Genomic DNA, 16,886 nt, shown 5'->3' with positions numbered 1-16,886 from the left:
AACCCTCTTCAGTGAGATCTGCTCTGATTCTCACTTCCCTTGAGCTGGGGCAGAGTCAGCATTTGCGCTTGCTGTCTACTGCCACATCCTGACTCGACTGTTGCCCTGGAGGCTCCTTATCACCCTCTTTGCCTAAACATTTTCCATCTCAGCCCCCTAGAACCCCATGCTGGTTTCTTATGGCCTCCATGCTATTTTCCAGAAATGAGGCTCAGCTTCTGCTTTGTGAAATTTTTCTGAGCACTCCCTGGCTCTGACCGCTTAAAAACATGCAGACTGGTCCCAATCCTCACCCTGAGGTGATCAAATGTTGAGGCTTCCCCAGTCCTAAAAGTTATCCATCTTGTGATAGGACAAAGATGACTCTACACGTGCTCCAGACTTCTCCCGCCACAAGCTGCCAAAGAGGAATATGGACCTCCAAGACTGTTCTTTGGGCTTTTATGACACAGAATCCAGGGGAAAGGGGGAGGGCGAAAGATGTTCCAGCTGCAGATGGAGAGGAATTTTGAAGCAAGAAGTGAAGAAGTTCCCTCAGGCCGGGCTACCCTCAGGGCCACCCAGATGTGGTCAGATTTGGGATGGACCTCCAGCTGCACTTGCCAAGCTTTGAGCCCTGATGTGGACTGCTACAGTCCCTAGGGAAAGGAGCACCTATTTCTAACTGGTCTGCCCAGATAAGACTTTTTAAAAATTCATACAAAGATATCCAAAAAGCCAACAGGTATCAAAGATGTGGATAAGAGAGGGGAACGGGTATGGTGTGTGTCTCCCTCAAAGTGTTTGAGAAAGAAGTTCAGAATTTGAGTTGACTTTGATATCGCTTGTTCTGTTTCTGGGCTCTGGCCCACAATGGAGTGGCATGGGTGGGTGAAGGATTGAAAGAGTTAAACTGCCTTCTCTTTCTCTTTCCAATCTTGAAGCTCAGAGAAGTGGGGTTTGTCTTCCAGTCCCCGAGCCTTATTTTCTTCTTCCCCTTCTTGCCAACCAATGGCACCCTCTTCCTTGTTGTCTGGCTGCTCTGAGGGCCCTCAGAGAGGACTCTGAATGTCTCTTGAAACTGTCTTCTTATCCCCACTGCCTTAGCCTTAATTCCAACCTAATCTTCTCTACCTGTAATTTCTGCAGTTACCTGAGGGTTCCCCTAGGTCAGGACCTCCACATCACAGCCCAGAGGGTTATTTTAACAGAGAGACTGGATCACTTTCTCACTTTCCTAATTAAAACTCTTCCCTGGCTTCCTATTTCCTATATGATACATTCCAAAATTTCATCCTAACCCAACAAACCTTTCATGGTCACCCCTGCCCATCTCTCTTGGCCTTATTGGCCCTTGAAATATTCTTTACTCCAACCCTATCCTTCTTCCTGTGGTCTTATGCTTAGGCTGCATGACAAGTGTAACCTCTAACCCTCCCCTATCTCTATGTTCACCCATCTGTTCTCTACATCTGCATCTGTATTCCTGCCCTGCAGATAGGTTCCTCTGGACCATTTAGCTGATGAATGGATAAAGAAGAGGTGGCACATATATACAATGGAATATTACTCAACCATAAAAAGGACTGATATTGGGTCATTTGTAGAGATGTGGTTAGACCTAGCTAGAGTCTGTCACACAGAGTGTAGTAAGTCAGAAGGGGAAAACAATCATATATTAACACATATATGTGGAATCTTTGTCGTTTCGTTTGTGGGCTGGGTCCACCAACCTCACCTTCCTGAAATTATTCATGAGACATAAACCCTCCCCTAACCCGCCCAACACCAAAATGCCCTTTATATGCCAGTCCCCTGCAAGTCTGAGCTTGCTCCACACAACATATGATCTCTTGACAACAGGCAGCTCTTACTTGACCCCAGACCTGAGTCATTATATGCAAAATTGCTGATGGTTACTTTTTATAGATCTCTGAGTGTCTCCTCAGAAAAAGGCCATGATGCAACTTTTGGTTTGATTGTGTTTTAGAGTCATAACAGTATCAGCACTCCTGCGATTATTGTAGCCTTTCCAAAAATGTTACATGTATTAAAAGAATAAAAGAATCCTTACAGCTGACAGAGGATATGTAGGTTGGCTAAGAGATATTCTTTCATAACAAAGGAAATCTTTTTATACAGAAATGGCCTCTCTGAAAGAACTTGAGAGGGCTTATACTAAAGCAGCAGAGGTGTTATAAAACACAAACTAACACAAAAAATAAGATAAGAACTAAGGGATTAAAGTAGGAGAAGACTATATCACTGAAATCTAGGCTAAGGAAACCTAATGCATTGAGCTTCCTGACAGTCAAAGCAAATCCAGAAGTGTAACAAGTTGGTTAATTAAAAAGTAAGCCAGGATCCGTTATCTTTATTTAATGGAAATGTACTTTTCCTTTGGTCCAGTTATCCCTATTCTTTCTAGAAAATGCTCTTCCTCCCACCCAGGTTCTACCCCAATCATGTGGTTAAAATAGGAGCTCTCACCGTTTTACTGACCTCTCTCTCTGTCTTTTTCGTCACACACACAGGCGCGCACGCGCGCGCACACACACACACACACACACACACACACACACCTGTCTGTCCATCAGTGGACTCCTGAGCGGAGCTGGGCTGACTGTCATGCCCCATATCCCTGCCAGTGATTACTCTCAGATTGGGTAATTGAATGGAGATGGGTCAATCAGTCTTTCTTGGGGACTTTCCAACTGCAGCTACCCCTCAGCGCTCTCTGGAACAGAAACTGAGAGAAGTGAGATTCAGAGCTGCCAACAGGCAAATTCCGCATCGTGAGGCTGCAGTGCACCTGAGCAGCCCCACCTGAGCGCCAAGCGAGGGTGGGAAGGGAGCTCCCTGACTGCTTCCAAGGCCTTGTTCCTCTTCCTCCTGGGCTCTGCTGCCTCCCGGCCCTTCCTATGCTTTGGTTATGTGGCCAAACACCTTCCTCTTTTGCCTAAGCTGGTTGACTTTGAGTTTCTATCCCTTACAGCCCAGAGAATGCTGACCACTATAGAACACTGAGCAATGGCATGGATGGTGAGCTCCAAGGTGGTTTTATCAAAAACACAGATATTCTACATCTGGCCGTCTCATCTCAGGGGCTGTTTGGTGTTTACTATGTTAGAATCTAGCTCTGTAAAGGCATTTTCATAGAGGGACAGTTACATATCCATGTATTTGATTCAGAGATAAAGTTCAGAACTTGAGATGTAAATGATGAAATTATTTCTCTGTTGTGTTTTAGTTGAATGCTAAATGGAACATTATTCAAAACTGGAGAAGAATATTTTTTTCTCTTCCTGATTGAAAAAGATCCCTATGCCCTAGATGCCAGGGTGGAAGTGACCGAGATGACATTTTATTGAGAATTCAAAAGACCTGATTGCACTCTGCCCTGAGACAGCAACCCCTGCCAGCATCTTTCAAAGGTCTGCAGAAGTCACTCTGTGGGCACGGCACATCTGTGCCCAGAGGGTCACATGAGTGGCCTGTCGAATCCACAATGTTCTGAAGCATTTTGGATTTCCTAACTGCTCCTTCTAGTTTTTCCTGTGGTGACCACGCTTTATCATCCTTCCCTTTTCTGAAGTTGTGCAATAGACTCCTGACTCTTTGAGTACTTCCTGCTCTGACCAGGGTGCCACTTAATCAGTGACAGAACCTGCAGGAGGAATATCAAGTTTTTATTCATGTCAAACATTTACAGGGTGTCTGCTTCTGCAGCAGCAGCTCATCCCACTTTCAAGCTGATTCCAGTTCCATGTAAGATGGATGATGCCTTCACGCCATACATTCTCACAGGTATGTACAGTTGCTGTTGCTGTTCAGTTGCTCAGGCATGTCTGATTCTTTGTGAACCCAAGGACTGCAGCACACCAGGCTTCCATGTCCATCACCATCTCCCAGAGCTTGCTCAAACTCAAGTCCATTGAGTCGGTGATCTCATCCTCTGTCATCCCTTCTCCTCCTGCCTTCAATCATTCCCAGCATCAGGGTCTTTTCTAATGAGTCGGCTCTTGGCATCCAGTGGCCAACGTATTGGAGCTTCAGCTTCAGCATCAGTCCTTCCAATGAATATTCAGGACTGAGTTCCTTTAGGATTGACTGGTTGGATCTCCTTGCAGTCCAAGGCACTCTCAAGAGTCTTCGCCAACACCACAGTTCAAAAGCATCAATTCTTCAGCATTCAGCCTACTTTATAGTATGCAAAGGACTACCTACAATTTGGAGGGAAAGGAGGAATAAAAATGCAAGTAATGGTCCTCTTCTCTCCTAAGATCTCAGAAGCTTTATTTCTGATGCATATGTGACAACGGCAGTGAAATTCCCTAATACTTGTTTAGCTCATATTACTTTAAGCCTTGTTCTATATCTAATGTAGGCCTGTCACATAGTAGCTGCATGTAAAGAATCCTTGGCATTTTTTGGTTGCCCAACACCTGAAACCCTCCCTAGGTGTGGCACAACTCTGTTTGAATAAGATAGTGTGGGGCACAGAAGCCACTTCCCTATCCAGAAGCTACAAAAGCTTGATGCTCACTTTCCCAGCTTCTGTCACGGCTAACAACCTAATGTGTCTAACTCAGACTTGACCAATCAGATAAACCAACCCCAGGCTCTGAACTGGGAGCTGGTAACACAAAGAGGCAGAAACAGAGAACCTATTCTAGTAGAAGCAGCAGAAATAGCAGCAGCCTCTGGTTTCCCAAGACAGCAGTGGAATCGTGCCAGGGGCCACAGCTGTGCTAGCATTGGCCTCCAGGTCCTCCTCACCACGGGTTTGAAGCGGCTTTAGGCTCTGGTCCTGGACGCTGCCTGGCCTCCCTTGCTGCTGTCTGTTTTCTGAGTTTGGTACTCCAGCCTTCGGGAGGAGTTACCTACATAAATCCCTTCCCAAAAGAGTCAATTGATTTCTATTCCTTGGAACTAAGAAATCTGACTTATTGCCAGGAATAAAATGTTGAGAGAAATACATTTATAAATGAATCCATTTTATTATGTATATGTCAGACTAACTCACCCGGAGAGGTAGATGCAAATCATTAGCCTCACTGTGTTGTTGATAATTGGCTGAGCCTCAGAGAAGCCAAACAATTTCTCCAGTATTGCACAGCCAAGAAGTGGCAGGGGAAGGACTCAAATGCCAGTGACAGAACCTTGAGATGGTGTTCTTTCCACTCTGTCAGCACTTAGCGATTCCAGCCCCAGTGATGTCCCATAGAGTCTGAAGTCCTGTGCTTTCAAAGCATGGTGTCTCTTTACCTCACACCCTGACCTGCATATTTATTTCTTACTTGGCCCTTTGACCCAGGCCAGTACCCTCAGGCATGCTGGGTCTCTGCTACCAGGATCTGTCAGCTCAGCCCCCAGACTCAAATTGGGTGAGCATTCCTACTGTCTGCTTCTGCCTGTGTGTGTATGCACACAAAGGCAATAATTTTTACATCTTCTTGTTATTTTCAGCTTATGTGGACCACACTAGTGCATGGAAGGGAGAGGGAGTTAATGGTCTCTCACAGGCAATGTCCTAACAGCCATATTTCTGCCCAGTGGAGAGGTCTACCTTCAGGTTGGGTCCCAATATGGAAACCATTCTTCCTATTGAAGTGAATTCCCTGGAGGGTGAAATGGAGACAAACGCTATCAACTTGTTGTTATTTAATTGCCAATATTTTGAAGATTAAATCAAATCAAAAAGAATCCAACAAAGTTCCTGGCATGCGATAAATACTCAAAAAATGTTAGTTTTCCATTTCCAAACTGTGAAAAGTACTTAATGTGTATGTATGCTTAGTCACTAAGTCGTGTATGTTACCCCATAGACTGTAGCCCGCCACACTCCTCTGTCCATGGGATTATTCTGGCAAGAGTACTGGAGTGGGTTGTCATTTCCTCCTCCAGGGGATCTCTGCAACTCAGGTATCGAACTGCACATCCTAAGTCTCCTGTATTGGCAGGCAGATTCTTTGCCACTGAGCCATCTGGGAAGCCCTAAGTACTTAATACAAGGTGTTTATTACCACATACTTTATAAAAACAAAATTTTGAAAGCAACCTATATTCATAATGAATGATTTTCATATTATGTATCTGTTAAAAATGATAGCTAAATAAATAAATAGTATTTATGAAAACTATGGAGCACTATAAATAGTATTTATGAAAACTATGGAGCACTATAGGCTAAAGATAACAAGAAAATAGGGTGCAAAGCAAGACGCAGATCATATGGAAACCATGTTTACAAGTATAAGTATGTAATATAAGTATAAATTCATTGGAAAAGACCCTGATGCCGGGAAAGATTGAGGACAGGAGGGAGAAAGGGACAAAGGAGAATGAGATGGTTGAATGGCATCACCGACTCAATGGACACAAGTTTGAGCAAACTCTGGGAGACAGTGAAATACAGGGAAACCTGGTAGGCTGCAGTCCATAGGGTCACAAAGAGTCAGACACAACTGAGCGACTGAACAACAACAAGTAAGTATAAAATATGCAGGAAAAAAGGTGGAAGAACCACCCCCAAAATGAAAATTAACTTTATCAGAAAATCTCCTAACCCCTTACTGCAAAATCTTGCAGCCAGATGTGCTCTGGCATTCAGAATTGTTTGGCTTGTACCATATCATGAATACTACATAGCACCTCCAACACTCCTCAGTTCAACACATTAGCATGCACCTCAGCAGTGAATATATGAATAGTTGTCTTAAGGAAAATAAAGAGTCTAAGTAGCCTCCTCTCAGTTCAGAAGCTGTCTCTTCACCAGGTGAGTGGAGTTCCAGTTAGATTTGGTGATCAAATAAATTATGGAAAACTTTCCCATTTTTAGCACTTTGGGGATTTTGAAATTGCAGGTAAGAGACTATAGATCTATAGTACTTAATTATTAACCACCATAATGGTTCTGCCAAAAGGACAATATTAAAGGTGTAAAATACACAACCCAACGCTAGAAGTACAATTATCAGTTCATTTGAGTTCACCAGCAGTGCCCAGTGTGGCAGCAGCAATCCTCGATGTTTTTGCCGTTAGCCAGATTTTAAATCCAGACTCAGACGGCTGTAACTCATCTTTGTTTATTCTATCACCTGCACTTGCTGGCTCCTTTCTAGATAGTTTACATTATTATGGAGAAAACGCCAAGAATTACATCTAAACAGAGCTTAAGAGTAAGCCCAGTTTACCCTTGACCCCCTTTCTGCCATCCAGTAATTGGCTAATATAGAATAATTATTAATAAACTGTACCCACAATACCCTTCCCATTCCTGGCCTTGGGCTTGATTTTTGTAGCTAGTGAGTAAAGTCCCCTTATCACAGCCTCAGGGAACCAGACCCACAGACTGAAGTACTGAGGTACAAGGCAGGGGCCAAGTCCAGGCAGAGATTTCAGGCATCAGCAGCAACAAAGGAGCTTGCTGTTGGTAGCCTCAGCCTGGAAGCTTATATATTCACATAGGAAGAGTGGCTCATCACGTAGGACTAAGAGTAGCCTGACAACCCCTCCCTACATCACTGGTACTCTCCTCCCTCTGCCAACCCTGGGAATCACAACACAGTTGCCCTCATGGGTCAACATCAGAATTTGCCATATTCTGCAGTGAGATGCTCACCTGCAAACGGACAGAACCACTGGCTTAAATGGAGATCATTCCATAAGTGTGGCCTGGTATGTAGGATGTACAAGTCCTTCTAAGGACTTTGATTTGGGGAACTGTCCAGAAGGAAACACAAATGGCAGCTTAGTAGCAATCTTATAAAAGACACTAGAAGTCTTATAAAAGTTTTGAAAACATTGTTATAAATGTTAAACCTGTATTTCCCTAATTTTTTCTAAGCTTTATTCTCCCTCACCCTTTTCTCAGCCTCAACTCTAGTGTTTTCCCAGCTTCCTCATCCCACTCTAGACTTTTAAATAGACCCACAAAGGGAACTACATTGTCTGAGTTACTAATATAGTCCCTATTTACAGCCACTGTGTTTACACAAGCAGCTAGACAGTAGCTGGGGAGCAGGTTCAGAGACACTGTTTGGGATAATGGGAGTGATAAAAATGCTGGGAGTGAATAGACTGACAGATCTTCTGATGCATTGGACCACATGAAACATGACCATGGAGAGGCTGTGAGCAAAAAATACCCCAAAAACTAAGCAAATGGGAAAAAAAAAGAGTGAGTCATTAGGAAAGACAAAAAGTTTTATAAGAAAGAAAATGTAACCGTAACATACAATTTGGCTCAACAGAAAACAATGTTTTCATGGATATAATGTACACTTTTAATGCAAATGTATCAAAAATGTGATAGTATTATACTAGAGATTATAGGTAAGGGAGATGGGTTTAAGTGCTAAATCCTTATCAGACACACTAGAAAATTAATGAATGATGTCTAACATTGAAAAATGAAAGAGCAGTATAAAAATATTTTATATAAATATAAATATAGTAACAGAAGAAGCAGTAACAGCTAAACATTGAAAATGGTGGACTCTAGTGACCAGAACTGACAGGTGGAGGAAGTGAAGAGGAATTTTTGGTTTTCATTATTAGCTTTTAAATACTATTTGACTTTTTGTTAAGTATTTGCATGTAGTATTTTGATTAAAATAATTTTTTATAAAAATAAATTTTATTTGAAAGGCTATGAAATGATGGTTCACAGAAAATCCCATGGATGGAGGAACCTGACATGCTACAGTCCATGGGGTTGTGGGGTGTTGGACACAACTGAGCACAGAAGAACTGCAGATGATCCTTAAACATATGAAAATATACTTGGGCTTCCCTGATGGCTCTGTGGTAAAGAATCCGCCTGCCAATGCAGGAGACATGGGTTCCATCCCTGGTCCGGGAAGACCCCACATACCAAGGAACAATTAAGCCTGTGCACCACAATGTTGAGCCTGCGCTCTGGAGCCCCGGACCGCAATTACTGAAGCCCATGCACCCAAGAGCTCATGCTGCTCAACAAGAGAAGCCACCACAATGAGAAGTCTGCACATCACAGTCATAGGGTAGTCCCCACTCTCCCCAGCTAGAGAAAAGCCCATGCAGCAGTGACGACTCAGCACAGCAAAAAATTAACTGATTCATTGAAAAAATTTTCAAAAACATACCAAAAAAATAAAAAAACAGATATTTGACCTTATCAAAATTGAGACATGCAAATTAAAATTACCTTGAGATACTATTTCTCATCTATCAGATTGGGAAAACCCCCGAAGTTAGATGCTATCCTATTCTGGGAAGGCTGTAGGGAGCTCAAAATTATTGAACCCCTATTAAGAAGAATTTGGCAATAGCCACTAAACTGCAGCTGCATTTCTCTTTGACTCAGCAAACTCTCATCTACAAAGGCTCCCCGAGACATTCCTGCATGCATATGAAAGGACATAAAAGATTATTCATTATAACATTGTTTGTAATAGCAAACAATTAGAAACAATCCAAATGTCTGTCAATAGGGGATTGGTTAAATAAATGATGGCTCCATTACTGAGTGGAAAATATTTATATTCTCAATGAATAAGAAAAAAGAACCTACAAAATTTTACAACCAGCTTCAAGCCCTCCAGAGCTCAGGGGGGCTATGTCGGAAGCCTCTCAGACAGAGCAGACTCTCTGCCCTTCCGAAGCCTGACCATAAGAGGAACTTGGCTCCCAGGCCCTTTCAAAATCTTAGAAACAAGCCAGGCAGTGAGGGAATGTAAGACTTGATGTCAGTCTTGGGTCCCAACCCCACTTGGGCACTGTGTTAACTGAGACACTCCAAGCTTGGGTTCCTCATCAAGAACTGGGGAGACAATTCCCCACATCAGGGGGGCTGTCATGAGGATTAAGTGGGACAGTGTATGTGACACAGGTGGCACAGGGCTTTACCTACAATAAGTGGTCAACAACACAAGTTATTTTAAACAGTAGCACCGGAAAAAAAGAATCCTGTCTCCGGGATTGCATTCATTATAGGGGGACAGTCACCCTGGAAATACTAAGATAAGCATCAAAAAAAAGAATGGAAGGAATTCCCCTTCATGACCAGGCAGTTTGGGAAGAGACTTGTCATCCACTGGCAGACACATTCGCCACGTGGCTGCCTCCAGCTTTTCATTGCCCTATGGCTGTCTCTGGGGCTGGCACACACTCTTCTGCACACACTCTCCCTAAGTATTCTAGATCATCAGGCTTGGAAGGACCTGAACCCAAACACCTTCTGTTTGGACTGAGACACCCCAGAACTAGAGAAACCAGTGATGTACTTAAAACCACATAGCTGGCAGTCCTGTTTCGTAGCCAGGTCGAGCGGCTAATGAAACTGGTAATCAGGTACATGCTTTATGATTGCAGTTTTCTAGTGACTCAAAGCAAAAAGAATAAACCTGAAAGTGAGTGCTCAGCACATACATAGGCTAAATTGACTTTCATTCATTTCTGAAAGGGGTTGTGATCAGTGTGAAAGCATATGGTCGATACTGGTGGAGTAAGTAATGTGTTTATCTACGTCAACCTAGCCTTATGGCTGTGCCAACGTGTTACCTTTTACATGCTTCTAGTGGAGTAAAGCCTCCAATTTAGGGCCAGTTTGTATTGCAATAAAAACAAAAATTTCTAGAATGTGCCCAATCTGTGCTCCAGCAATGACTAGATATGTCATGTTGGGTTTCCATTTCCTCATCTGTAAAAGGGCATATCAGGCACTTTCATCATGCTGTTGCAAAAATAAAATCAGATAACTGCACATAGAGACCCTACTTCCTACAAACCCAGATATCCCCTTGCCTGGTCTATATACGGGACCTGATCAGTTTCACAACAGCATATAGACCTTGCTCTTTGAAGTCCAAAGATTTTCCCCTAAGCATCTCAAAAAATAAAATAAAATACCTTCCATGATATTTACATAAGTAAATAGCTTTTAATTTCCTCAGCCAGAACCAAGAGTTAAGAAGAATCTTGATAAGAAGAATTACAATTTTTATTTCTTCTTCAAGTTCCCCAAATAACTTTTGCATCCACATTTCCCTTGGGAACTGGTTCCCACCATGTCTACATTGATCTGAAAAACTCTGGACCCAGCCAAATTCACAAGGTTCCTGATTCTCCCACATTCCTTCCCCCAAGAATTTGCTCACTACATGGTTCTTACCTGAAATAGACTGAGGTGAAGAATTTCAACAGAGATACATCAAGCATTTACTAAATTCTAGGCACTGTGTGAAACTCTTCCCTCTCACATTTAATTATGACAATAATCCTGAGAGATAAGCATTAGTGTTCCCATCTTACAGATGACAAAACAGGAACTCAGAGCATTAAATTACTTGCCTAAAGTCCGGGCTCAGGAAGGGGCAGAGTGGGTTGGAACCCCGATTTCTAAGTTTGTTATAATTAGGCGTCTCTAACTTCTAAGGCACTTTTGTAACTGCTTTCCCTTCCCACCCCCCTCCCTACACAACAACAGAAGCCCCTGCTTTTCAGCAAGTCATTGGCTAACTTTAAGAATGGCCACATCATTTTTTCTCCATGTCTGCTGGTGAACAAAGACAGCATTATGTTTCCAACACAGTAGTCAGGTGCTGGGGGGAAAAAAATGCCATAACTTCAGTAATTTTCCACCCTCTGGACTAAGACATATACACATTAAAGCTCACCATAAGGTATAAACATTGCTTTGAAATGATGCAAGCTCTCTTTTAGTAGGACTTAAATTCTAAACTCTAAGGTTTAGTAGCTTCCTTTTTGTACATATCTTTAATAGACACACAAACCTAAACAAATAGACAAACCGTCAATACAACAGCCAACCAGTTTAATCAGGCTGTCACATCAATTCAGATTTCCCTTACGACCTGCACCGGATTTGACTCTGGTCCTAGGCTGCTGACCTGAAATAGTTGCTGGCCGCGGCAAGCACCACGCGGTGGCAGGAGAATTCCTGGATGTCCACACACAAGATGACGTCGGTCAGAGCGTTTTCCACTCGCAGGGTCTCCAGGCCATTCTGCAGAATTAAGGAGAGTCCTGTGTCGTCAAATTTTACCTTATCCCCATTTAAGATTTCTACCAGGTCTCCCCTTTTCTCGGGGGGCTCATCTGTAGACAGTGCCAAGGGCCCTTCCAAACTCTTCTCTACCACGTCGTCCATGGTCCAGGTGCCCCTTTGTCCTGCCATCAACACTCAGACTGAAGGAGCGCCCAAGTTTCAGGCAGGTCACATTGCAGAAGCTGGGCGGATTTCCTGTGCAGGGCCCTCCACTTATCACCAGCTGTCACACACACATAACAGGAAGTCTCGCACTTTCTCATCCTGTTACTACAAACGCCAGTAACTTCTATTCTTCTTCTTTCTGCAATCATCACAAGGTTAGAAATTACTTAGAAGGGTGTGTAGGAAGGGGCTCCATAGAAAAGGAGTGGCTTCTCAGAGTCTTTTCTTAGTGCCGTGTGGCTATTTTGGTCCACCTCCCCCATCATATCCGTGATCAGGAAGCCTCTGGTTCTGGTCATTACATTTGTACTTCCGGTGCTTCTATATCCCAAGGTGTCAATGACGGAATGGACATGGGACATTCTAAATCCTCTTCCTCCTTCCATCCAGGAGTCTGGGACCCCATGATAAGCCCCCCACTCAGTTCCTCAGGAACCTTGGAAAGCCCTACATAGCTCTGACATTCTTATTTCTGTCAACACTGCATGTCATCTGTCTTTGTCCTCTTCCCTGCTCAGGGGAAAACAATGTCATGGCAATTATTAGTGATCCCTTCCCCCTCCCTATTGTTTATTGTTTTAGATATGCCTCTGGGGGCAGAGAAGAAATGGCCTCTAGAAGCTCCATCCCCAGGGTCTTCTCTCTTGGAAGACCAATCCGGGTAGGTCAACACCCAGATTGCCCTAGGAAGTCTCAAGTTGGCCTGACCTCACTCAGCATCTATTGGTCACGTGTCCAGTAGTGGATTGTCAAGTATTTTCATTGCATCTGCAGGTCTCCATTAAATAGAAAAAAACTGTCTTTTATTAACCTCTTGCTATATCCTAGGAAATTTATATGAGTTAATGTATTTTAATCCTTATAACAACCCAATGGTGCTAATAAGACTTACTTAATTTTACAGCTAAGGAAAGTGAAGCTCTGCTCAAGTGAGTGGCAGGACCCAGTTCTCACCTTTAAAGCACCCATTTCTGGCTATCAGAGCTGTAATATCATGTTGGCCCTGGCTTCTTGTATCCCAGGGAGAGAACTGCTGGGCTTGCCTACTACAGCTACCCTAGCTACCCTACCTCACCAAAGCAGCTTCTGCTGTCTGCACCTGCACTCATTCCACCTGTGGCAGTGGGCAGCAATGATCTGCAAGAGTCCAATCCTTTCTCTTTCCTGGTCAATGGTGACTCCCTCTCCTGGAGTTCCAGTTCTGCTTCAGCTCTTCTTTTCTTCCATGGATACTTACTCCTAAAATCGGAGCCTTTGATATTCCCCCCAAACTAGTTCTTCATCCAGAGCTCTGTTAATCAAGATGCTTTGGACTTCTGGGAATTCCCTAGCAGATGAGTTGTTAGGACTCCATGCTTCCATTGCAGGTGGCATGGGTTGAATCCTTGGTCAGGGAACTAAGATCTCACAAGCTGTGCCCAGGGCTAAAAAAAAAAAAAAAGAAAAGATGCTTTTGGCTTCAAAGACAGAATATCCCATCAAAAGTGGTTTAAACAATAAGAGTCTCATATTATAAGAAGCTAGAAGTGTGGAGTCCCAGGTTGATCCAGAAGTTCAGTGATATCATCAAGGACAGAAGATTTTCCCATCTTTAACTCTATCTCCCTTGGAATGATAAAGGTATACTGACATGGTCACACAATAGCTATCACAGTACAAAACACCATGTTGTCACAGAACTCTGATCCAAAATCAGGACAAAAAAGCACAGATCTCTTCTCCTCCATCTCTGTCTTTTTATCAGAGAGAGAAGTATTTCCTGAAATCCCCATGATACTTTTCCAGGCCAGTTGGCCACCTCAGACCAAATACCAGGAAATATAAGTTGAATACTATGATTGGCTTGCATCAAACACAATTCATCCACTGGGACTAGTCCATCTCCCCAAGATCAAGAAATGGCCATGTGATAGCTGAACAGAGTTACAGCTTGTTAATGCAGAACATGGGTTGTGTATACAACTAGTTCCCTGTGCCTGCCACAAAGACACACATACTCCTCCTGCAGGCCTTGGCCAGAGAGAGCTCAGAACTTCACCTCTATGACTCTAAACACCTCCTCTAAGAGAGCTGAGGACAGCACATGACCCAATGCCTCTCGTGGCATTTTGTCCTCTACAACCTCTCAGATTATAAACAACACTGGCCATATTCAATTCCACCCAACCACTCCAAATACAACAAAATTAAGAATGTAACTCAATTCTTTGTTTCTGAAGCATTGTATCAAGGCCAAATCTTATTCTTTAAACTTTAAGAAAAAATCTGTAACATGAGTATATATCCAGTGATTAAACATGAACATACAATTTAATAAATTATAGTAAAAATAAATGTAAGTATAACCTGAGTATATAATGCATAACCAGGAGAGTTCCCCCTGTGCGTCTTCCTAGTCCTAATCACTTTCTGCCCCTACAATTAACCACATTGACAGTTTCATACTTTCTATTATAGATTTACCAACTAAATAAGCATCCATAAATAATATAGTTTTTTGTGTATAAATTTTTAATGTGTATAAGCATAATTATAGTTATCTGCATTTTAGTATGCCTTCTTTCATTCATCTTTATCTTTTTTTAAGATTCAACCACATTTCTGCCTGTTTTTTATTTTCTATGTGTCATCTGTGCCACATTTTCACATTCCACTGCTGCTGCTAAGTCGCTTCAGTCGTGTCCGACTCTGTGCGACCCCATAGATGGCAGCCCACCAGGCTCCCCCGTCCCTGGGACTCTCCAGGCAAGAACACTGGAGTGGGTTGCCATTTCCTTCTCCAATGCATGAAAGTAAGAAGTGAAAGTGAAGTCACTCAGTTGTGTCCGACTCTTCACGACCCCATGGACTGCAGCCTACCAGGCTCCTCCATCCATGGGATTTTCCAGGCAAGAGTACTGGAGTGGGGTGCCATTGCCTTTCTACTACTGATGAATATTTGAGTGGCAAGTCAGTGTTTTTTTTGTTTGTTTGTGTTTTTAGTTTATTCACCAAGTTTTGCAACCATGACCACTACTAACATGGATTTTTTTTTTTTTTTCGTCTGCACCATACATCATGCAGGATCTTAGTTTCCTAACCAGGGATCAAACCTGTGCCCCATGCAGTAGAAAGGCACAGTCCTAACAACTGGACCACCATGGAAGTCCAAGAATTTGTCAATTCTTCATTCATTGTGGATCCTGTTCACCAAGTTCCCCAATAAAATTTCATATACCTCCCAAATCCACCCACTCCACCACCTGAATAAGACTGTTATCTTCCCCCAAACCTTCCATTTTCCTAGTAGGCAAGTCCACACAAAATTGTACCATGAGTGTGATAAGCTCTATGGTTAAATTTTAGTGCAAAGGTAAAAAACACAATCAGTGTGTCTATGTCAAACTGGATAAGCTCTGAGATTCATCATGAAATGTTAAATATTCTTTACAGGTACAAGCAAAATAATTCCATTTTGTGTAAACTTGATTTTCCTACCATGCAATGAAATATACAAACCATTGGCAAAAGCTTTACTCCTGAGAAAAAAATCTAATTATATCTTACTAAGCTAGTTGGTTTTATGATGCTTGTAAAGAATAGATTCTGTCCCCATACAAATGGGTGGCTGCTTCAAAGAAAATTTCTATTCTTAGAAATGCTGGAGAGTCCATGCCCCCCAAGAGTGACCTTCACCTGACAAAAACTTAGACAAAAATCTCTAGCTTCCTTGTCTCTTTGTGGATAGCAATGAAGTATGTTATACACCATAGAGTCCTCTCACTTCTTATCCTATTATGACTTCGTGTCCTAGTTTGCCTCTTGGTCGAGCTTGCTCTCAATATATTAAGGGGTTCTCTCTTTTTGGCTAAAATTGCCAACTTCCAGTATTTTGCCAAAATGACTAACATGAAGGGCAAGGAGAACAGCACCCATTGTAGGTTCTCTAAGCCTTTAAGAAAACATGGAATTGTTCCTTCAGTCACATCCATGTGCATCTTCTACAACAAAGGTGATATTGTAGAGATCATGTTCAAAAAGGAATTCCCCACAAATGTTCTCAGGGTGAAACTGGAAAAGTCTAGTGTTACCCAGCATGCTGGTGGCACTGCTGGAAACAAACAAGTTAAGGGCAAGGCTCTGGACAAGAGAACTAATGTAAACACTGAGCAGATTCAGCCCTCTAAGGGCTGAGATAGCTTCCTGAAATGTGTGAAGGAAAGTAATCAGAAAAACAGAAAGCCAAGAGGAAAGTACTTGAGCTCAACTGAAGCACCAGCCTTATCCCCCTAGAGAAGCATTCTATGTAGGAACCAGTGGAAAGGAGCCTTAGCTGCTGGAACCCATTCCCTACAAATCTGTGGTGTAATAGGTGTAAAAAAATAAAAGACCTCTGTGTTGTGTTAGTCACACAGTTGTGTCTGACTCTTTGAAACCCCATGGACTGTCCTGTGGACTTCTGTCCATTGAACTCTTCAGGCAAGAATACCAAAGTGTGTTTCCATTTCCTACTCCAGAGGATCTTCCCAAACCAGGGATCAAACCCAGGTCTCCTGCATTGCAGGCAGATTCTTTACTGTCTGAGCCACCAGGAAAGCCCCAAAGACCTCTGGGCTGTGCGGTGGGGGGAAGATATTAAAGGCTCTGGTGGCAGGCCTCAGGTTTGAAATTCATGGAAGAATGTTACCCCTGGAAGACATCAGAGAATTAA

The 16,886-nt window shown here is 42.8% G+C and overlaps 1 protein-coding gene and 1 pseudogene across 1 annotated transcript in view; one reads left to right on the top strand and one right to left on the bottom strand.

Moving 5' to 3' along the window:
* The window catches only part of KLHL6 (kelch like family member 6), a 56,962-nt gene extending 44,450 nt beyond the window's left edge, over positions 1–12,512 (bottom strand). Inside the window, exon 1 of the mRNA XM_006075322.4 lies at positions 11,874–12,512. Within this exon, the coding sequence (XP_006075384.1) occupies positions 11,874–12,160 (287 nt within the window). The 5' untranslated portion in view covers positions 12,161–12,512. The remainder of the gene's footprint in view (positions 1–11,873) is intronic.
* A 3,560-nt stretch (positions 12,513–16,072) lies between these two features.
* LOC123465626 lies at positions 16,073–16,544 on the top strand (annotated as a pseudogene).
* Positions 16,545–16,886: the final 342 nt, after the last annotated feature.

The sequence above is a fragment of the Bubalus bubalis genome, chromosome 1 (assembly GCF_019923935.1).
Source record: "Bubalus bubalis isolate 160015118507 breed Murrah chromosome 1, NDDB_SH_1, whole genome shotgun sequence".
Taxonomy (NCBI): domain Eukaryota; kingdom Metazoa; phylum Chordata; class Mammalia; order Artiodactyla; family Bovidae; genus Bubalus; species Bubalus bubalis.
The sequence above is the reverse complement of the archived record's forward strand: the minus strand, read 5'-3'. Positions and strand labels throughout refer to the sequence as shown.